The sequence below is a fragment of the Aquarana catesbeiana genome, linkage group LG05 (assembly GCF_042186555.1).
Source record: "Aquarana catesbeiana isolate 2022-GZ linkage group LG05, ASM4218655v1, whole genome shotgun sequence".
Lineage (NCBI taxonomy): Eukaryota > Metazoa > Chordata > Amphibia > Anura > Ranidae > Aquarana > Aquarana catesbeiana.
Genome location: NC_133328.1, coordinates 160,813,250 through 160,837,421, shown reverse-complemented (window position 1 = coordinate 160,837,421; position 24,172 = coordinate 160,813,250). Strand labels below are relative to the sequence as shown.

Genomic DNA, 24,172 nt, shown 5'->3' with positions numbered 1-24,172 from the left:
TGGGCCTTAGAGAACTGATACTCTTGGGGAATCCAGAAGTCACCTTCTGAATGTGATTCAAGGAATCATTCATGAAGTGAGAATCATAGTGCTGCAGAAGTCAAGAAGTGGCGGTAAAGAGGAAGAAGAAAACATGCACCACACAGTATAGTGCTGCATTGTTCAAAGTGACTTTTCAACACGATGCGGCCTTTCATATGGAATCCACAATGAACTTGTATATAGTTCACTTTCATTTGACTGTCTGCGTGTTCTATATTGTTGAGGAGTAGGGGGATGGCAAAAGCTCCAGGGTAGAACAAACTTTTAGCCGCTCCTACGGGAGTAGGGTGCTTCATTATTTTATTTTTTTTTTTGGTGGTAAGGGGTTAGAGCAGTGGTTCTCAACTCCTGTCCTCAAGACCCACTAACAGGCCAGGTTTGCAAGATAACTGAAACACATCACAGGTCATATAATTTGCTGCTCAGTATCGGCATCTCCCTAAGGTAATACTTAAAATCTGGCCTGTTAGTGGGCCCTGAGGACAGGGGTGAGAACCACTGGGTTAGAGTTAAGGTTAGGTTAGGATTGGGAGTTGGAGTTAGGATCAGGGGTTTATTATTTATTTGTAAAATGATAAAAACACAGCGCCAAGGGTCATTTAGACCCCTTTCACACTGGAGGCGTTTTTCAGGCGCTACAGCGCTAAAAATAGTACCTGCATGGCGCCTGAAAAAAGCCTCAGCTACAAACCCAGTGTGAAAGCCTGGGTGCTTTCACACTGGGGCGCAGCGCTGGCAGGGCGTCACAAAAAGTCCTGCCAGCAGCTTCTTTGCAGCGGTGGAGGAGCGGTGAATACACCACTCATGTCCATTGAAAATAATGGGGCAGCGCCGGCAAAGCGCAGCTGTGTTTTGCGGGTGGCTTTAACCCCTTTTCAGCCGCTAGCTGGGGGTTAAAACCGTCCCGCTAGCGGCCGAATGGCGCCGCTAAAAATAGCGCCGCTTTACCGCTGACGGCTCAGTATGAAAGGGGTCTAATGGGAACTGAGATGTAGGGATAATAATGAAACTGCAGATCGCAGCTGTCCTGATTTTTGGTGAACCAAAAACTAAAATTGCAAAAAAGAGAAAGGAAAGCAGCGCTCATCCAAAAAACTCTGAGGCTGATTTAATGCAGATAAGGCACCAAGTGAGTTTAATTACCACCTTAATCAGCCACAGAGTCTGTGTAATTAATGTGTGTTCTGGATTAAAGGGACGATGTGGCAACTCTACCTATGAGTCACCCCTCTAATTGAGTATCTAAGTGAAGAAGATACTATAAGACCTAAAAATATATACACAAAATGAAGTGCAAATGGTGCTCACAATAAATACCAATCTATAACATATACAATACATTTCATAATGTGAATATGTAATATACCAAGTCCATAGTTATCCAAATTTTTTTTTCTAAATATGAAAAATGGGGAAAAAAATATATAAAGTGATAACCATAAATATATAAAGTGATAATCATAATGCCAAAAAATGCAAAACAATAGTGACATTCAGTGATATCTTGTATGTCGATCAATTTTGTGAATATGACACCCAATTTGATCCTCCACCAGTCGTACTAAACAAACTCACCGGATGGAATGGCTGGTAAAATTATAAACCAGCAGCTGCTCTTTTAAGCAATATATGCTTTGATCCAAGAAGCTGTTAGAACTGCACACTGTCGTCTCAGGACACGACCCACATATATGTAAAATGGAAGGAGGCGTCTCCAATAGTGTTATAATGTTTTTAATTGGATTTTATAAGCGTCAGACACTAGGGATTGAATGCATCTATGTGTTCCAAATGGCCTCCGGCCGCTAGACAATTTGGAACACACAGATGCATTCGATCCCTAGTGTCGGGTCTGACGCTTATAAACTGTGAGTGAATTTTTTTATGTTTTAACCACTTCAGCCCAGGGAGGATTTGTCCCCTTAATGACCAGCCCATTTTTTGCGATACGGCACTGCGTTGCTCTGACAATTGTGCGGTCGTGTGACGCTGTACCCAAACAAAATTGACATCCTTTTTTTGCCACAAATAGAACTTTCTTTTAGTGGTATTTGATAACCTCTGCGGTTTTTATTTTTTGCGATATAAACAAAGAGCGACAATTTTGAAAAAACATTTTTTTTTTTTCTTTTTGCTATAATACATATACAAAACAAATATAAAAAAACTAATTTATTCATCAGTTTAGGCCAATATATATTCTTCTACATGTTTTTGGTAAAAAAAAAAAAAAATCACAATAGGTGTATATTGATTGGTTTGCGCAAAAGTTATCACGTCTACAAACTATGGGATAGATTTAGGGACTTTTATTTATTTCTTGTTTTTTTTTTTTTACTGGTAAAGGCGGCAAACTGTGATTTAATTTTTTTTTTTTTTTTTTTGCAGCACTGCAACATTGCGGCAGACAAATCTGACCCCAAATGGCACTTTTTGGGGACCAGTGACATTATTACATTGATCAGTGCATTTTTTTTAGCACTGATCAATGTAAAAATGATGCTGACAGGGAAGGGGCTAACGGTGTGGGGCGATCAAGGGGTTAAATGTGTTCCCTCAGCGTGTATGCCAGCGGACATCGGGTCTGCAGAACCCGCGATCACAGAGCTCCCAGCAGGCGCGGGCTGCCGGCGGCGCTTGCGCACCTGCAGGCCGCCTCTTACAGGGCAACGTACAGGTATGTTAATCTGCCTGTACGTGCCCTTCTGCCGCAGTATATCTGCGTGTGGCGGTCAGGAAGCAAAAATGTATTAATTAATATTTTTTAAGGTTAAGGGTTAATTATCGTATATTTATGTATTATTAAAGCGTTAACCAAAAAAATAAAAAATAAATCCTGTTCCCTTAAAGCATGTTATACAGCACATTGCTTGTGCTGTGTAATTTGGCCCATTCTATCATTTAAAAAACCTGTCTGATCCTGCCTGGCTATACCCTCCCCCCCTGTAAACTAATCATGGCTGCTGAGCCCTAACACCATTAAGTTTACTTGCCTCTGTCATCCGCAGCCCTGCTCTGTCCTCCTCTGTGCTCTCTCCCCCCTCCCCTCCCTGCCTGTCTGCTCGTGTCACTGCCCGCCCCCTCTGCTCCTGATGCTCAAATAACTTTTCATATCCTACATAATCCTCCCTGTGTCCTAATAACAGGAGCTCCTGTCTGTGTTTTTATGAATGTCAGCGGGGGAATCTCGGCCCCGCCCGCTGCATCTGTCAACCGGGCAGAGGAGAGAGCTGGCCGGTGACATGATTGCTGGAAATCGCTCTAAAATACGGTAAAGGAGGCATTATTTTTTTATAAAACACAGAGACGGGAGCACTTGTCATTAAGACACAGAGAGGATTATATGAAGTAGTGAAAGTTATTTGTGAATTTTGTTTACATTTATATAGTTTTGCTATTTTATGTTCTACAGTTTTTAGTTTGAGCAGAAAATCGTGCGCACATGCGTGACAAAGCACACGAATGGCACGTTTTATATTCATTTCTATGGGAATAAAAACACGACAAAAACACCCAAATCTGCTCACTTCGAGCTACAACAAAAGCTCCAGAACATTTTTGAGCTTCAGGTGACTTTGAGTGGAGATGTGAACCATCTCCATAAAGAATAATTGATTTTTTTTTTTTTTTCTCCAGCGTTTTGGAGCTTTAACCACTTAAGGACCAGCCTCGTTTTGGAATTTAGGTGTTTACATGTTTAAAACAGGTTTTTTTTTGCTAGAAAATTACTTAGAACCCCCAAACATTATATATTGTTTTTTTTTCTAACACCCTAGAGAATAAAATGGCGGTCATTGCAATACTTTTTTTCACACTGTATTTGCGCACCTGTCTTACAAGCGCGCTTTTTTTGGAAAAAATTAACTTTTTTTGAATAAAAAAATAAGACAACAGTAAAATTAGCCCAATTTTTTTTATATTGTGAAAGATAATGTTACGCCGAGTAAATTGATACCCAACACATCACAATTCAAAATTTGCGCCCACTCGTGGAATGGCGTCAAACTTTTACCCTCAAAAATCTCCATAGGCGGCGTTTAAAAAATTCTACAGATTGCATGTTTTGCGTTACAGAGGAGGTCGAGGATGAAAATTTATTGCTCTTGCTCTAAAAAAAAAAAATGTTATTATTTATTTTTTATATATATATATATATATATATATATATATATATATATATATATATATATATATATATATATATATATATATATATAAAAATTGTGTCACTTTTATTCCTGTTACAAGGAATGTAAACATCCCTTGTAATAGAAAAAAGCATGACAGATCCTCTTAAATATGAGATCTGGGGTCAAAAAGACCTCAGATCTCATATTTACACTATAAAATGCAATAAAAAAAAAAGACATTGAAAAAAATGTGCCTTTAAGACATATGGGCGGAAGTGACGTTTTGACGTCACTTTCGCCCTGCAGTGTCATGGAGACGAGTGGGCGCCATCTTGGCCTCACTCTTCTCCCGGCACAGCTAGAGGACAGATGCGATCGCCTCCGCCGCTACTGACGGCTCCGGTAAGCGGCGGAGGGCACCGATTGCGGCAGGAGGGGGGGGGCCCTCTCCCGCCACCGATAAAAGTGATCTCGTGGCGAATCCGCCACAGAGACCACTTTTATCTGAAAGCTGACCGCCGCACGAAAACGGGGATACCGGGGTTATGGCAGCTAGCTGCTGCCCTAACAACGATATCCGCCGCCAAACTTAGGACGTACATCAGCGTGCGGCGGTCGGCAAGTGGTTAAGCTACAAACCGCTGAGGTGTGAATGGGGCCTCACAGTTGAAGCCCAACTATGGTGCAAGTGCAAGGGGTGTTGGAATTATGTATTACACAAACAAGGAGATCTAAATAAGGTGTTGATATAAATTAGCGGACAGGGAGAGTTTTACCTTTAGGCACAGTAGGGACAGTCGTACTGTATAGGGACTTTTCTAAATGATCTAATATTTTCACCTATGATAAGTAAAAATACAGTCCTCTCATAAAGTGGAAACTAGAAACTGTTCAGTGTAAAAGGGATAGTCCTAGCAAAGGAAATAGCTTCAGGATCCAAAGGTTATGTGCAGACAGGATCTGGGGGTGGAGATCTGGCCTTGTCAGAGTAACAAGGGGAACTCACTGAAAGAAACAGCATTTTACTATGGATTTCTGTCATTTTATCTGTCAAGGCGTAGTTAAGGTCATAGTGGCACATAACCTTTTTGTTACTATTTAGGCCACAATGTAAAGTAGTCTGTTCTGTGTCAATTTGTTTGATCATGTGCATTCATGTGACACCCAAGGGCATTGTGTTGGTGAGACAGGGTGAAAACCTACTCTATCAGACCTTGATCTAGACTGCTGTTAGTACAGCAGCAAAAGGAAAAAAAAAATATTAATTGCGAACATTATATGACATGTTAGCCACAAACGGCAGTGGAAAAAAATTGGCAATGCCTTTTGTTAGCCAATTGAAATTAAAACTTCAGTGCTGAAACTGAAAATTCAGGATGCACTTGGCTGAAACTGAAATTGACGGTTTAAAAAAAATATATATATACTGTACATTATACAGTATCTCACAAAAGTGAGTACACCCCTCACATTTTTGTAAATATTTTATTATATCTTATTATGTGACAACACTGAAGAAATGACACTTTGCTACAATGTAAAGTAGTGAGTGTACAGCTTGTATAACAGTGTACATTTGCTGTCCCCTCAAAGTAACTCAACACAGCCATTAATGTCTAAACCACTGGCAACAAAAGTGAGTACACCCCTAAGTGAAAATGTCCAAATTTGGCTCAAAGTGTCAATATTTTGGCCACCATTATATTCCAGCACTGCCTTAACCCTCTTGAGCATGGAGTTCACCGGAGCTTCACAGGTTGCCACTGGAGTCCTCTTCCATTCCTCCATGACGACATCACAGAGCTGGTGGATGTTAGAGACCTTGCACTTCTCCACCTTCCATTTGAGGATGCCCCACAGTTGCTCAATAGGGTTTAGGTCTGGAGACATGCTTGGCCAGTCCAACACCTTTACCCTCAGCTTCTTTAGCAAGGCAGTGTTTGTCTTGGAGGTGTGTGAGGGGTCGTTATCATGTTGGAATACTGCCCTGTGGCCCAGTCTCCGAAGAGAGGGGATCATGCACTGCTTCAGTATGTCATAGTACATGTTGGCATTCATGGTTCTCTCAATGAACTGTAGCTCCCCAGTGCCGGCAGCACTCATGCAGCCCCAGACCATGACACTCCCACCACCATGCTTGACTGTAGGCAAGACACACTTGTCTTTGTACTCCTCACCTGGTTGTCACCACACATGCTTGACACCATCTGAACCAAATAAGTTTATCTTGGTCTCACCAGACCACAGGACATGGTTCCAGTAATCCATGTCCTTAATCTGCTTGTCTTCAGCTAACTGTTTGTGGGATTTATTGTGCATCATCTTTAGAAGAGGCTTCCTTCTGAGAGGACAGCCATGCAGACCAATTTGATGCAGTGTGCGGCGTATGGTCTGAGCACTGACAGGCTGACCCCTTCAACCTCTGCAGCAATGGTGGCAGCACTCATATGTCTATTTCCCGAAAGACAACCTCAGTATATGACGCTGAGTATGAGAGAGTGAGAGGGATAACACCAAATTTAACACACCTGCTCCCCATTCACACCTGAGACCTTGTAATACTAACGAGTCACATGACATCAGGGGAGGGGAAATGACTAATTGGGCCCAATTTGGACATTTTTACTTAGGGGTGTACAAACTTTTGTTGCCAGTGGTTTAGACATTAATGGCTATATGAGTTATTTTGAGGGGACACCACATTTACACTGTTATACAAGCTGTACACTCGCTACTTTACATTGTAGCAATGTATCATTTCTTCAGTGTTGTCACATGAAAAGATTTATTTTCTTTTATTTGGAGGAGGGAATTTGTTATTAAGCACATCTTCCTGCTTGCATGTCTGATCTAATGGCAGATAGACTTACTAGAAATGCTAGTGGGTGTTTCCAAAGTGAGTTCTCAACAAATTAAGCCAGGGGTCAGGAACCTTTTTGGCTGAGAGAGCCATGAATGCCACATATTTTAAAATGTAATTCTGTGAGAGCCATACAATATGTTTACAACTAAATACAAGTAAATGTGTACATTTTATGTAAGACCAACGCTTTTAAAGTACAATAAGTCTCTGAATTCTTTTTAATAACGTTGTTATGCTGTTGCTAACCAATGACGAATAAAGTACTACTTACTATTAATGCGACTTTTCGTGTTCGATTAATCGATTTTTTTTAATCGACTAATTTCGATTAATTAAAACTGTAATGTCGTCATCTCCCCCCACTGTAATATCCACATCATCTTCCCCCACTGTAATATCCACATCATCTCCCCCCACTGTAATATCCACATCATCTCCCCCCACTGTAATGTCCACATCTCCCCCCACTGTAATGTCCACATCTCCCCCACGATTGTCTGCTTGCTTACCACTACACAAGCAGGCAGATCCAGGAGCAGTTGAGGCGGGTGATGATGACGTCATGCCGCTGTTCACCTAGGCCGTCGCTCCAGAGCTAGGCTGAAGCCGCGGCCTTTCCTATGGGCTCAATCCGCAGATCGGCACACCACGCGATCCGCGGATTGAGAGGCGAGAGCCAGATGCAGCCATCAAAAGAGCCACATCTGACTCGCGAGCCATAGGTTCCCGACCCCTGAACTAAGCATACAGTTTAGTTTCGCTTTTAGCCCCCGTCCAACTTGAGTGTTTTTTCTGCTTGTTTCTGTATGCCTGACTAGTAAGCCCAACATACAGAATCCCACTCTTTCTAATTGTCCTTGTCATGGGCACTCAACCTGTGACCCTTCAGCTGTTGTGGAACTACAAGTCCTATCATGCCTCTGCTTTTGGGAGTCATGCTTGTAACTGTCAGTGGCTTGCAATGCCTCATGGGACTTGTAGTCCTGCAACAGCTGGAGGGCCACAGGTTAAGCATCTATGCTGTACCTGCTACTTCTCAACAAGAGTACATGAGCTTTATATTTTTCTTAGCATTTTCAAGCGTTTTTGGTCCAATAGACTTCAATGGGTGTACCTGTAAATATAATCTGTAATGTGCACGTTTTACGCCTGAAGAACTCCCCTCCTCCCATAAAACTTCTCTTCTCCCCTTGCCCAGCCCAAGAAACAAACTCTTGAAGTTACATGCACAAAAACGCTTGTAAAACGCCTGTAATACACCTGATGTAAAAAAAATTTTTAAAAAAATAAAATAAATGCTTCACCAGGATTATGATCTTCTCAGGTGTGAATGCAGGCTGAATCTTACAAGTTTTCTGATGCCTGATCTTATAAATGTGCATTTAGTGTTTTTGTTTAGCTTATTTGAGTTTTTTTTAACTGTATTTTGATTGCATTTGCTTTTAAATGACGTGCCAGGTACAGGCTCCGTTCACATTGCTGCAATGCGGGAACCACAGCGATTCTTGTGGGTTATCCCGCACTGTATCAGAATCGCAGGCAGCTAATACTCTGCTCTGCAAACCGCTGCAGGTATCAATATAAAATTAATGACGCCCCCAAATCGGTACACAGTGCGAACTGTGGAATCGGATCGCATGGGTCTGAACACGGACAAAAAAAAGGGTCCTGCACCATTTTTGGTGAGAATGCGATGCGATTTCAGACATACAAACTGTCTGAATTCACACCGCACAGACATCGCATGTGATGTGCACAGGAATGCGGTGCCAATCACATGTGATGTTTGCAATCGCATTAGGGTGAACCGAGCCTGGGAAATGCTAACCAAGACCGCACATCTAGCTATGTTCATAAAACTGCGGCCAAACGTCTCCAGAAAACGTTTGAACAGCGGTGGTTGACACGCTCTGGGAAATGGAGAATGGTTGAGCTTGCTTTACAAATTCTGAGCAGAAAAAAGCCACACGTCTTCACTGATCTGAGAGGAGGAAAGAAGGGTGTGTGCTGCAGCTGCCATCCTGTTTACACACAACTATGGAGGAGAATTAGGTCATGTTTTGTTGGTATCTAAAATGTACACACTTTCTGCAATTTGTGAACGAAAAGATTACATCAGATATTTACAAGTGTGACATGTAGTAATGTTACCACACTTGGTCTGTTTTTTCATTTATTTTTATTTTTTTTATTTATTTTTTTTGCAACCAGAACTGTAGTTGCTTTGTTAGTTGTAAAGCGCTACCTAAACTGTTGGCGCTATATAAATCCTGTGTAATAATAATAATATTATTATTATTATTATTATTATTATTATTATTATTATTGGAAGCTCAGCCAGTCTAGACTTTGAAGCTTTTGTTAGAGGCAGTTATGCAACTCGGAGAACCACAAATGAATTTATCCTTTTCCTATGAGAAAACTCTGTGATATCTTTTGCACAGCCTGAGATCCCAGTGTCACAAGATACCATTTGTCGGATCTGACTACAACACTATTGGGTTGAATTACTAAAAGGCTGTTCCCTTTTTAAGTGAACTTGGTGAATGAAGTAATTTTTCACTTGCAAAGAATATCCAGTCGCATGCAAGGAAAATTTAAAACAAAAAAATGTTTTTTTTTGCTTGAAATGTGATTGGATAATGGAAGTCAGCAGAGTTTCAACTGATTCACAAAATGTAAAAATCCTCATTCAGGCCTGATTCACATCTATGCATTTTTAGTGCTTTTTGCATTTTGCAGATCTGCACTACAGTCCATTTAACATGGTTTCCTATGGAACACGTTCTGTAGTGCAAATCTGCAAAATGCAAAAAGCACTAAAAATGCATAGGTGTGAATCAGGCCTCAGTGTTGGGTGACTCCCATGATGCAAAGAGGGATTCAACAAACCAGGGTGGATCTGATTTAAATTAAGTCGATTTAAATCACTAATAAAAAGACTCGATTTAAATCATCATTTTTAAAGAGCAACTGTCATCTCTGTCCCGCAGCAGATCCTCCTTTGACCCGTTGACAGTCCCATTCACTTTAAATGGGACGGCTGGTGATGCGGCAGTGGCACAACAAGGTGAGGGACGTGACGGCAACAGGTGAGTGGATGCCCGCTAACAGGCGCTGCCATGATGGATCTGAAATGACAGGTGCTCTTTAAATTTAAGGACTTATTGTTGCTGGTAGTTAGAATCTTTAATATTTTCAAACAAAATGAAGGTTTCCTATTTAGAGTAATAAGCTGTCAGGTTAGTAACACAGCATTATCAGAACCGATTCGATCATACAGTTTGTAGTGTACATAGATTTGCAAAACAATGGGGTAAAGGAATATTCCTGAACTTTGTTTTATTTCATGGTTCCTGGGAAATTGTGAGAATGTATCAATGCAATGCATGTTATCTCAGCTTGCATTCATTGAATGAGTACCAATAATGTAAATATTGCAGAGTTATACAGCCTCGTGCTACATAACTAAGCTCCATTTCATGCTGAATAAGCTAAATAAGCTAGTAAATCATTAATTTTTATCCACCCAGCAACAAGCATTGAATGAGGATTTTTAAACTTTGAGACACTGATGTACATATGAACAATTTTTTTTATTTTTTTTTGGTTTTATCACAGATGGTACCAATTTAATTTTTTTTCACTCAAGGGGTGGATGGAAGGTCAACATCACTTGGAATATTTTTGGCACTTCAGCCCCAGAAGGATTTACCCACTTCCTGACCAGAACACTGTGTAGCTTTAACTGACAATTGCGCGGTTGTGTGACGTTGCACCCAAACAAAATTGATGTCCTTTTTTTCCCCAGAAATAGAGCTTTCTTTTGTTGGTATTTGATCACATCTGTGTTTTTTTATTTTTTGCGCTATAAACAAAAAAAGAGCGACAATTTTGAAAAAAAGCTATATTTTTTACTTTTTGCTATAATAAATATCCCCCACAAATATATAGAAAAACAGATTTCTTTCTCAGTTTAGGCTGATATGTATTCTTCTACATATTTTTGGTAAAAAAAAATCGCAATAAGCATATATTGATTGGCTTGAGCAAAAGTTATAGTGTCTACAAAATATGGGATAGATTTATGGCATTTTTATTATATATTTTTTATTACTAATGGCGGCGATCTGCAATTTTTTTTTTTTTTTCATGACTGCGACATTATGGCGGACACATTGGACACTTTTGACACTATTTTGGGATTGTCATTTATACAGAGATCAGTGCTATAAAAATGCACTGATTACTGTGTAAATGACAATGGCAGGGAAGGGGTTAAACACTAGGGAGCGATCAAGGGGTTAAGTGTCTCCTAGGGAGTGATTCTAACTGTGGGGGGAGATTGTCTCACTAGAACATGACAGAGATCACTGCTCCTGATGACAGTTTACATGGGCATCTCCCCGTTCTGCTGCTCTGTGACACGATTGCGGGCCCCCCGGCGGACATCGAGCCCACGGGCGCAGTCACGGAGTACACGGCGTGCGTGCGCACCCACAATGCTGCGATTTAAAGGGGATGTACCTGTACGCCCATTTGCCCAGCCGTGTCATTGTGCCGACGTACATCATCGTGCGCTGGTCGGCAAGGGGTTAAACTATAACTATAGGCAAAACTTTTTTTTTTTTTAGTTTTGGATAATGTGGCGAGGGATTAGAACACCTGTCAGTTTTTATTGCGGTCAGTGCCCCCATTAAGGAGATTCATCCTCCTCTGTTTGTCCTATTTATCATTATCATTGAAAGTGAAAGTAAAAGAAAATCCTAAATTATGGGTTGTCCCCAGAAAAGTAATAGAGGGGAAATCTTCCAATGGGAACACTAATTCCTTGGGGACCCCCAGGTTTCCTGAACATCTTTAATTTGCAGGGATTTACTCTCGCATCCAAAATGAGAAAAAAAGTTTTGCCTATAGTTCTACTTTAATTATTTACTTATTAACTATATTTGTTATATAATCCTTTGTTGTGGCATGGCATTGTTTTTGCCCTCATCATTGCTTTTCTTTTTTTTCCCCAAAAGAGCAAAACCAAGATCCACTTTTGCAGCCAAGTTGGGATAACACCTACTGTACATTTATTACATGCTCCCGTTATAACTTGCAAAATATGTTAAAGAATGTTTCAAAGTGCACTTATTCTTTTGGCCCCCATTCATTGACCTGACAGATCTCACCCATCCCCTCCACAGATGCATACTTTCCAAGATTCAACGCCTGTGGCCTCCTGTGTCTGTTGACATTCAGTACAGAAAGTCCTCTTTCGCTGACCATGTTGGTGCCGTAAAAAAGTAGACTTGTCTCCCTCTATCTCCCAGCCTGTGAGATGGAGGTAGTCAAAACCCTATAGATCCTTGTCCATGAGATGAAGACAAGCCCCATAGAAGTCTACAAGACTCCATTGCACAGCTAGGGAGAGAGAGGACTTGCAGCTCTGGATGTCCATAAACACCAAGAGGCCACGTGTCAAAGCTGGGTAAGCATGCTTCTGTGGATCAGGGGGACAAAAAGTAAAAGTTTACTTTGTCTGAATGTGCATTTATTTAACCTCTTGACACCGGCTGCAAGCACGGTAGCTATCAGAGATTGGTAAGCTCCCGATGCATTCTTGCAATCAGGAGCTTTCTGATCATGTGACAGCCAATCACAGCGTTTACATTACCCGAATGCACCGCCTCCAGGCTTTTAGAAGTCTAAGGGGGGGGGGGGGGGTTGGTGCGAAGGGAATAACACTTGTTAAAGCCTGCATTTTATGCTGGAAAAATGATCAGTGGTACTAGCTGTATAGATTACTTTTATCTGAAAACCGAGAGTTGGCTGGAAATAAATCAATACCAAGATTACGGCTGGGTTTTGTTTCAACCCCTTGAATACCAGAACATTTTATTAAAGTATCTTGGTAGACAAGGGATTAAGGAGAGACTGGTGAGCTCTGTTTACTATAATTAACCCCTGTGTGTACTGTGTTGGCAGATCATCATTATCAGTTGTATACTAGATGTGATTACTGTCTGTCCTAAAACATTTGAAAGATCTGGAGGCTTGGGTGATAAGTTGTATGTTAATGAACTTTACAACCCTAATTTCAAAAGAGTTGGGATGCTATGTAAAATCTACTTAAAAACACAATGCAATGATTTGCAGAACTCATGAGCCTGTATTTTATTCGCAATAGAAAACAGAAAACATATCACATGTTTTAAAATGAAAAATTATACCATTTAAAAAAAAAAAAAAAATGAAAGCAGAGTTTCACCCTCCCCTCCAAAAATTAAAAGCCAGCAGCTACACATACTGTAGCTGCTGACTTTTAATATTAGGACACTTACCTGTCCAGGAGTCAAGCGACGTCGGCACCGCAGTTGATGTTTCTGTCGGGTGCTGCCGCCACCATTGCCGGTGTTCTGACAAAAATTAGCAGCCCGGCAGAATGTGCAACCTGCGTCACTTCCTGTGACGTGGAATTAGCTGTATCGCCAAACTGCGCTCGCTGTGCATGCGCAATGTGTCATACATGCCTTCAGTGGCTGATGTCGGTGCACAGAGGAATTTGCCTGACAAAATGCTCGACTGACTACTGCGCATGTGCACGGCAGAAATCAACTAACACTTTGGTGTTTAATGTAGTAAGATGTCCGCTGCCCCGCCTTCTTACTGTAGGTGTGATGAGGTTGAGCGTAAGGTCTACCAAGATGGGCTTAGCAATGTAAATTTCGTAAGTAGTTGATTTCTGCCGTGAGCATGTGCAGTAGTCACGCAAGCATTTTGTGAGGCAAATTCCTCTGTGCACCGATGTCGGCCACTGAAGGCATGTATGACGCGTTGTGCATTCGCAGTGAGCGCGGTTTGGCGATACAGCTGATTCCAGGTCACAGGAAGTGACGCAGGTTGCACATTTTGCCAGGTTGCTCATTTTGTCAGAACACCGGCAAGGGATCCCGGCCGTGAAGCCTTTCCGCTTCACGGCCGGGTCCCTACTGCGCAGGCGCGCTGTGCTCCCTCACTGGCCGGGGGGGAGGAGGGAGCCAGACCTCTGAGGTACCTTGCCGGGGATGTTTACATTACTTGTAATAGGAATAAACGTTTAAAGAACAGTGCAAAAAAAAAAAGGTAAAATAAATAAGAAAAAAAAATTAAAAAATTTTAAGCACGGCCTGTCCCAACAAGCCTGCGTGCAGAAGGGAACGCATACGCGAGTAGCGCCCACATATGAAATCGGTGTTCAAACCACACATATGAGGTATCGCCGTGATTGGTAGAGCGAGAGCAATAATTCTAGACCTCCTCTGTAACTCAAAACATGCAACCTGTAGATTTTTTTTAAACGTTGCCTATGGAGATTTTTAAGGGTAAAAGTTTGTCACCATTCTACGAGCGGGCGCAATTTTGAAGCATGACGTGTTGGGTATCAATTTACTCGGCGTAACATCATCTTTCACAATCTAAAAAAAAATTTGGCTAACTTTACTGTTGTGTTATTTTTTTAATTCAAAAAAGTGTATTTTTTCCCAAAAAAGTGCGCTTGTAAGACCGTTGCGCAAATACGGTGTGACAAAAAGTATTGCAACGACCGCCATTTTATGCTGTAGGGTGTTAGAAAAAAAAAAGGATATAATGTTTGGGGGTTCTAAGTAATTTTCTAGCAAAAGAAAACTGTTTTTAACTTGTAAACAACAAATCTCAGAAAGAGTCCCGGTCCTTAAGTGGTTAACTGGCTCGCCTGCAGCCAGATCTTTCACCAATTGAAAACATTTGGCGCATCTTGAAATGAAAAATATGACAAAGAACTGTTAGATTCCTATATCAGGCAAGAATAGGACAACATTCAGCAGGAGTACTGGTTCACGTTTTAGATTGTGGATACAATCCTGTTTGTAGTACATGCAGTCGCTTCGTTTTTGTGATAAAGTTTGGTGTAAAATGCGCAAAAATATATTTGCCTTTGTTTTTTCCCCCTGTACTATACTAACGCACAGTAAATAAGCAGAAGGAAATTGCTGCAATCGCATTCTCAGTGACACATTTGCTATAGGGGAAACTCCCTGCTTTTCTTGGAAGAGATACTTTGGCCTGAACAGCCCTATTTTATTTTATAGTCTTGTCTGTCATAAGATTTAACCACTGCAGCCCCGGAAGATCTAGCTGCTCAATGACCAGAGCATTTTCTGCGATACGGCACTGCGTCGATTTAACTGACAATTGCGCAGACGTGCGACGCTGTAACCAAACAAAACGGACGTCCTTTTTTTCCCACAAATAGAGCTTTCTTTTGGTGGTATATGATCATCTCTGCGGATTTTATTTTTTGTACTATAAACAAAAAAGTTCGACAATTTTGAAATAAACACAATATTTTGTACTTTTTGCTATAATAAATATCCCCAATTTCTTTTAAAAAAAGCTAATTTTTTTTCTCAGTTTAGGCCGATATGTATTCTTCTGCATATTTTTGGTAATAAAAATCGAAAGCGTATATTGATTGGTTTGCGCAAAAGTTATATCGTCTACAAAATAGGGGATAGATTTATTTTATTTTTATTTTTACTAGTAATGGCGGCGATCTGCGTTTTTTTTTTTTTTTTTTTTTTTTTTTTTTTTTTTTTTTACGTGACTGCAACATTATGGCGGACACATTGGACATTTTTGACACATTTATGGGGACGACTGACCATTATACAGCTATAAAAATGCACTGATTACTGTATAAATGTCACTGGTAGGGAAGGAGTTAACACTAGGGGCGATTAAGGGGTTAACTGTGTTCTAACTGTAGGGGGAGGGGACTGACTAGAGGGGATGACAGATCGTGGTTCCTAGCTATTAGGAACTCACAATCTGTCTCTCCTCACAGAACAGGGATTTGTGTACACAGTTGTTTACACACACACACGTCCCTTTTTTTGCCTCTCGTGCTCGCGATCACTCGTGGCCGGCAGTCACGCGACCGTCGCCCACGAGCATCGGCACCCCCGCAGTGCAGCGGGCGTGTGCGCACGCCTGCTATCCCGCTTAAAGGAGCCAACATATAGCTACGATGGCTCGCGGGAACGTACCGACTTGCCGCAGTATAATGACAGTGGCTGGTCGACAAGTGGTTAAGGGACTTTATGCAAGGGGTATTAGGAACAAGAAAAGCAACAAGATTGCATCTAGAGGTGGCGGAAGTAAAAGGGCCCACCCTGCAACCACTCCTCCCCCTTCCCCTGTGCAAGTATATGAATTAAAAGTTTGCAACTACATTGGTTTTTACTCTACGGTTCTCTGCTTTCAGAGAATTTATAATGTTTGGGGGTTTTAAGTAAATTTCAGGCCCAAAATGTATTTCTTTATCGCCCATTGAGGGACACAGAAATTCAGAAACAGAGATCATGCTGCTATCACAGAAGGTTGGGCCACTTGCAAACAAATGTTGTTTTCTTTTGCTGGTGTCCAAGAAGGTTGAACACACTTTCTTCAGCTCTGCTGAGACAAGTCTAACATTTATATTGCTAGCCTTTTTACTTTGGATTTTTCTTTTTTTAAGTGACTTCAGTCAAGATATCTACACTGCTGTTTGGGTTGATCTTTTAATGGCAACTGTCTGAATCGCATTTCCTCATCCATAGATTTGGAAGCTGTACCCAGACGCCATTGCGCTCTGCATTGTGACGCTTTCCAGTAGGGGTGCACCAAATGGAAATTTTGGTACCAAAACCGAAAATGCAGGGTGCACGAAAACCGAAACCAAAAATGTTTATATATATATATATATATATATATATATATAAAGTATTAGAGATCTCACATGAGAAAGGAACGCAAGGGGGCGCTGAACTAAGTGCAGTATGAAGAACACCTGCATTTATTAAAGTAAAAAAGCAGCTCACGTGTATGAAAGACTGATATATCTATTGTACAGCACAGGGTGGATTTGATTTAAATCACTAGTAAAAAGGCTTGATTTAAATCAACTCTATTTTAACCACTTACCGACCGGCTCCTGTACATATATGTTGGCAGTTTGAAGATGGATAGCTCGGTAACAGCAGCAGCTGCTGCCACAACCGAGGTATGCATCTTTAGAGCCGGTCGTTCTGATTACGATAATGGTGGTCTCTGTGGCGGATTCGCCGTGAGATCAGTTATCGACGGCGGGAGAGGTGCCACCCCCCCTCCCTCCGCTGCTTACCGGATACGTCGGCAGAGGCGATCGGGACCTGTCCGTGTATGGAGACGAGTGAGGGGAAGATGGCCTCCACCCATCTCCATACTATAGCAGGGCAGAAGCGACGTCAAAACGTCACTTCCGTCCATACATCTTAAAGGCACATTTTTCTGTTGTCATTTTTCAAATGACAAATTTTTTTTATTGAATTTAAGTCCAAATATGAGATCTGAGGTCTTTTTGACACCAGATCTCATATTTAAAAGGACCTGTCATGCTTTTTTTTTTCTATTACAAGGGATGTTTACATAGGATAGGAATAAAAGTGATTCAATTTTTTTTTTTTTTTTTTTACAGTGAAAAAATAAATAAAATCAAGTAAAATAAATAAAAAAAAAAAAAATGTTTAAAGTGCCCCGTCCCGACGAGCTCGTGCGCAGAAGCAAACGCATACGTGAGTAGCTCCCGCACATGAAAGCGGTGGTCAAACCACACATGTGAGGTATCGCCGCGATCGGTAGAGTGAGAGCAATAATTCTCGCCCTAGACCTCCTCTGTAAGTCAAAACATGCAACCTGTAGAATTTCTTAAACATCGCCTATGGAGATTTTTAAGGGTAAAAGTTTGACGTCATTCCTCGAGCAGGCGCAATTTTGAAGCGTGACATGTTGGGTATCAATTTACTCACCGTAACATTAGCTTTCACAATGTAAAAAAAATTGGGCTAACTTTACTGTTGTCTTATTTTTTTTTTAATTCAAAAAAGTGAATTTTTTCCAAAAAAAGTGCGCTTGTAAGACTGCTGCGCAAATACGGTGTGAAAAAAAGTATTGCAATGACCACCATTTTATTCTCTAGGGTGTTAGAAAAAAACAATATATAATGTGTGGGGGTTCTAAGTAATTTTCTAGCAAAAAAAACTGTTTTAAACTTGTAAACACCAAAATCTCAAAACGAGGCTGGTCCTTAAGTGGTTAAATCATCATTTTTTAAGGAGCAGCTGTCATCTCTGTCCCACAGCAGCTCTTCCTTTGACCCACTGTTGACTCACCGACAGTCTCATTCACTTTACTGAGATGGCTGGTCATGCGGCAGTGACACAACAAGGTGAGGGACGTGTCGGCAGCAGGCGAGTGTATGCCCGCTAACAGGCGCTGCCATGATTTAAGTGTAAGGAATACTTGCTGGTATAGTAAGCTGGTTAGTAAAACAGCGATATCAGAACCGATTCAATCATACAGTTTGTAGTGTACATAGATTTGCAAAAAAATGGGACAAAGGAATATTCCTGAACATTGTTTTATCTCATGGTTACTGTGAAATTGTGTGACTGCATCAATGCAGTGCATTATCTCAGCTTGCAGAGCTTGGATTCATTGAATGAGTTTTAAAAAAATGTAAATATTGCAGAATATACAGCCTTAATGCTACATAAGCTCCATTTCATGAGGAATAAACTAAATTATTAATGTATCTTAAATAGAAAACTATCTTTTAGAAAGATTTTTACTCCAAAAGCATTTTATTAAAATAAATTTGATTTTAAATCAAAAACATACACATTTTTTTTGATTACTTTTAAATAAAAAAACAATGATTTTTTTTTTTTTTTTTTATCCACCCTGGTACAACATATTCTCCAGTACTCTCCCAGTGTAGCACAGTGTCCCTGCTCTGACAGATCACGGCCAAAAGCTGCAGGAACCAGTGACTTACTCCAGCGTCCCACGCTGCTTCCTGCGACTGTGATCTTCTGCCATCCCAGAGGCGCATTGTCAGAGCAGGGACCTTGTGCTGTACTGGGAGAGTACGGGAGACCGTGTTGACTCCTCGCCTTGCCGCAGTACAATAGATATGCCTGTCTTTTTCATACACATGAGTTGCTTATTTTACTTTTAATAACCCCAGGTATTCTTTATGTTGCACTTAGTTTGGAACCCCCTTGTGTTCCTTTCTTGTATTCCTATAGAGTATTGCTTCGATCTATGGGGTGCTGCCACTGCCACTGCTGCTGTGAAGCTGGACCGTTTTTTTTTATTTTTTATCACGGACTCCTTTTTTATGGCTTTGATATTTTTGTTTTTTTTAATTATTATTATTATTATTATACAGGATTTATATAGCGCCAACAGTTTACACAGCACTTTACAATATAAAAAGGAAACAAAGTTTTTATAGGTTATTCCTCATTTCTCCAGCACCATTTTTTTTTCTATTGTCTTAGAGATCTCATATGTATGTAAAAACTTCTGGCAATTTTTTAAAACCCGTAGATACTATGATGCTGCAAATCTTTTAATAATTTTTTAAAGATTATTCACTTGAATATAGAGGGATGTATTGAATAAATCAAATCTTTTAAAATTTTGCAATATGATGTGCGTTGTGCCCCATGCCAACATGAATTTGTGTGCTGTGAAGTAAAATAATGTTGTGTAAATGGCATGTATGTTCATTACTGACACAATGTATGTCTGTCTTTTACAGCTGTTGTCCTTGGTGGCATTTATATGTGAAGAGGTCATCACTCAGTGCGAAACATGCTCTGGATTATATATCTTTGAGTTTGTCAGCTGTAGTGCATTTTTAATCAGCCTCCTCATGTTGGTGGTTTACATCACACCTCTGCAAAAGAAAATCAACATTCCAAGCTTCAAGAAAGTTGTAAGTATGGCTACTAGTAACAGGAATATAACCTAACTGTATTATTTGGACCAGCTTGGCTATACAAGCATGTCTTGAGTATTCATAGGTTAGTGGGAGCACTGTGGGTCGCTCAGCATCCTACTGTACAGTTTTAGTAAAGTAACGCGCACTGCAGCCAGGAATCATTTTTCAGGTGGTCCACAAATTAATTGTGGTTTGCCTCTGAATCTGAACATGGACCTGAACTCTGAAAGTGAAGATTTGCTATCTTAAAGAAAACATCAAGAATTGTTAAATGTGCCTAAATGGTACTTTAGCATTTGTCTTAATTTCCTTCAGAAAAATAGCAATGTCTGTGCCCCGACCTTCATAGCGGTACTGTATAGCTGTAATATGTGCTATATTGTACTGTTTCTTGTCACGTGAGATTTGGGGAGGTCAGCTCCATACAGCTCTTTGTTCTCCTTGCTGAAGAGAAATCTGTATGAGAGGACCTACAGTGGAAGGATTTATTCTGTGAATTACTTTTCCGAACATCTCTTGCTGCTTTTTGAATATTACCTGGTTAGTCATCAATGGGCAGCTCTGATATGAGGAAGCAAAGTCCTGCTCCCCTACCAAGATGGCTGTCTACACATAGACACAATGCAGAACAAGGCATGGTAAGTCAGCAATGGGGCGACAAATAAGCTTTGGGCAGTTTACGGCCTTTACTGGTGACTAGACTTTTGCCCACTGTTTGTCTTTATTTGGCACAGTTTTTAGTGTTTAGGTCCTCTTTAAAATACATCTGTAATCTAGGATTCCATCCATAATTATATTTAGCTGGCTGTCTTTGGGTTTAGTCCTTTGAGTCCCTGATATAAAACAGACCTGCAGTGATGTCTGAACACCTGATTTGCATATTTGTTTTGGTCCATTGATGGTCGCTTCCACTTGCTAGTTTGATTTACATACCTGATCAGTCTTCATGCATATCTCTCAGATGTTTCTGGGTATTACAGATCTTGTTTGGCTTCAGCAGTTGCCATATATTTCCATTTGTTAAAGCTGAACTTCAGGCTGAAAGAAAATCTATTTCCTTTAGTAACAGTTTTCCAGCAAACATGGAATTTGTTGTGTCAGTATATGAGCATCCTATGAGCTGAGATCTTACATTTCCAGCTCGGTGACTTTATTTATGTAGACTGGTCAAGTATGCAAAGCCAAATCCCCAAATTGATTCAGAGGACATGCAAGAAGGTTTAGCTGTCTGTTACAGGAGTAGATATGGTCCACTTTGCATTGTTGCTTGCACAAATCTGATCTGTACGGAAGAGTCATCAAAAATATACCATACCTAATGCCATCACAAAATCAGTGATGGAAATCTGCAACATCTCACTTAGAGTGGAAGAAAAGTCTAACCGTTCATAAAAATGTTCCTACCCTCTCCTCCTACCTATCCTACCCTGTATAAAAGATATGTGTACTTGCTTATTTTGAATCCTCTCCGGTTGAGTCATGTGATCCGGCTCCCTTGTGTAAGTGAGAGCTCAACAACGGCTGTGAATTCCTGCAGGCGTGACGTCACCCATAGGCTGCTATGACCCAGCCGACGTCGGGGGTCTCTCCTCTCGCTTGCAGTTGCTACTCGCTGACACAGGGGAGCTGGAACTGCAGCTCATGTGACCAGAGTGGATTTAACCACTTCAGCCCCGGAAGGATTTACCCCCTTCCTGACCAGAGCACTTTTTCCAATTTGGCACTGCGTCGCTTTAACTGCTAATTGCGCGGTCATGCAATGCTGTACCCAAACTAAATTTGCGTCCTTTTCTTCCCACAAATAGAGCTTTCTTTTGATGGTATTTGATCACCTCTGCCGTTTTTATTTTTTGCGCTATACACGGAAAAAGACCGAAAATTTTGAAAAAAAATGATATTTTCTACTTTTTGTTCTAAAAAAAATCCAATAAACTCAATTTTAGTCATACATTTAGGCCAAAATGTATTTGGCCACATGTCTTTGGTAAAAAAAATGTCAATAAGCGTATATTTATTGGTTTGCGCAAAAGTTATAGCGCCTACAAACTAGGGTACATTTTCTGGAATTTACACAGCCTTTAGTTTATGACTGCCTATGTCGTTTCTTGAGGTGCTAAAATGGCAGGGCAGTACAAAACCCCCACAAATGACCCCATTTTGGAAAGTAGACACCCCAAGGAAATTGCTGAGAGGCATGTTGAGCCCATTGAATATTCATTTTTTTTGTCCCAAGTGATTGAATAATGACAAAAAAAAAAAATTACAAAAAGTTGTCACTAAATGATATATTGCTCACACAGGCCATGGGCATATGTGGAATTGCACCCCAAAATACATTTAACTGCTTCTCCTGAGTACGGGGATACCACATGTGTGGGACTTTTTGGGAGCCTAGCCGCATACGGGGCCCCGAAAACCAATCACTGCCTTCAGGATTTCTAAGGGCGTACATTTTGGATTTTACTCCTCACTACCTATCACAGTTTTTTGAAGGCCATAAAATGCCCAGATGGCACAAACCCCCCCCCCAAATGACCCCATTTTGGAAAGTAGACACCCCAAGCTATTTGCTGAGAGGCATGTTGAGTCCATGGAATATTTTATATTTTGACACAAGTTGCGGGAAAGTGACTATTTATTTATTTATTTTTTTGCACAAAGTTGTCACTAAATGATATATTGCTCACACAGGCCATGGGCATATGTGGAATTGCACCCCAAAATACATTCTGCTGCTTCTCTTGAGTACGGGGATACCACATGTGTGGGACTTTTTAGGAGCCTAGCCGCGTACGGGGCCCCGAAAACCAATCACCGCCTTCAGGATTTCTAAGGGTGTACATTTTTGATTTCACTCTTCACTGCCTATCACAGTTTCGGAGGTCATGGAATGCCCAGGTGGCACAAACCCCCCCCCCCCCCCAAATGACCCCATTTTGGAAAGTAGACACCCCAAGCTATTTGCTGAGAGGCATGGTGAGTATTTTGCAGCTCTCATTTGTTTTTGAAAATGAAGAAAGACAAAAAAAAAAATTTTTTTTTTCTTTTTTTAATTTTCAAATCTTTGTGACAAAAAGTGAGGTCTGCAAAATACTCACTATACCTCTCAGCAAATAGCTTGGGGTGTCTACTTTCCAAAATGGGGTCATTTGGGGGGGTTTTGTGCCACCTGGGCATTCCATGGTCTCCGAGACTGTGATAGGCAGTGAAGAGTGAAATCAAAAATTTACGCCCTTAGAAAGCCTGAAGGCGGTGCTTGGTTTTCGGGGTCCCATACGCGGCTAGGCTCCCAAAAAGTCTCTCACATGTGGTATCCCCGTACTCAGGAGAAGCAACAGAATGTATTTTGGGGTGTAATTTCACATATTCCCATGGCATGTTTGAGCAATATATCATTTAGTGACAACTTTGTGCAAAAAAAAAAAAAAAAAATTTGTCTCTTTCCCGCAACTTGTGTCACAATATAAAATATTCCATGGACTCGACATGCCTCTCAGCAAATAGCTTGGGGTGTCTACTTTCCAAAATGGGGTCATTTGGGGGGGGTTTGAACTGTCCTGGCATTTTATGCACAACATTTAGAAGCTTATGTCACACATCACCCACTCTTCTAACCACTTGAAGACAAAGCCCTTTCTGACACTTTTTGATTACATGAAAAAATTATTTTTTTTTGCAAGAAAATTACTTTGAACCCCCAAACATTATATATTTTTTTTAAAGCAAATGCCCTACAGATTAAAATGGTGGGCGTTTCATTTTTTTTTTTTTTCACACAGTATTTGCGCAGCGATTTTTCAAACGCATTTTTTGGGGAAAAAACACACTTTTTTACATTTTAATGCACTAAAACACACTATATTGCCCAAATGTTTGATGAAATAAAAAAGATGATCTTAGGCCGAGTAAATGGATACCAAACATGACATGCTTTACAATTGTGCACAAACGTGCAGTGGCAACAAAATAAATACATTTTTAAAAGCCTTTAAAAGCCTTTACAGGTTACCACTTTAGATTTACAGAGGAGGTCTACTGCTAAAATTACTGCCCTCGATCTGACCGTCGCGGTGATACCTCACATGCATGGTGCAATTGCTGTTTACATTTGACGCCAGACCGACGCTTGCGTTCGCCTTAGCGCGAGAGCAGGGGGGACAGGGGTGCTTTTTTTTTTTTTTTTTTTTTTTTTTTTTTCTTTATTATTTTTTTGCTTTTTTATCTTATCTTAAAACTGTTCCTTTCATTTTTTTTTTTTTTTTTTTTTTTTTTAATCATTTTTATTTTTATCTCAAGGAATGTAAATATCCCCTGTGATAGCAA

At 40.6% G+C, this 24,172-nt stretch overlaps 1 protein-coding gene across 1 annotated transcript in view; it reads left to right on the top strand.

Annotated features, from left to right (window-relative positions):
• CMTM6 (CKLF like MARVEL transmembrane domain containing 6) overlaps positions 1–24,172 on the top strand; it is a 57,218-nt gene that overhangs the window by 13,460 nt on the left and 19,586 nt on the right. The window contains exon 2 of the mRNA XM_073630297.1: positions 19,667–19,843. Coding sequence (XP_073486398.1) covers positions 19,667–19,843 — 177 coding nt within the window. The remainder of the gene's footprint in view (positions 1–19,666; positions 19,844–24,172) is intronic.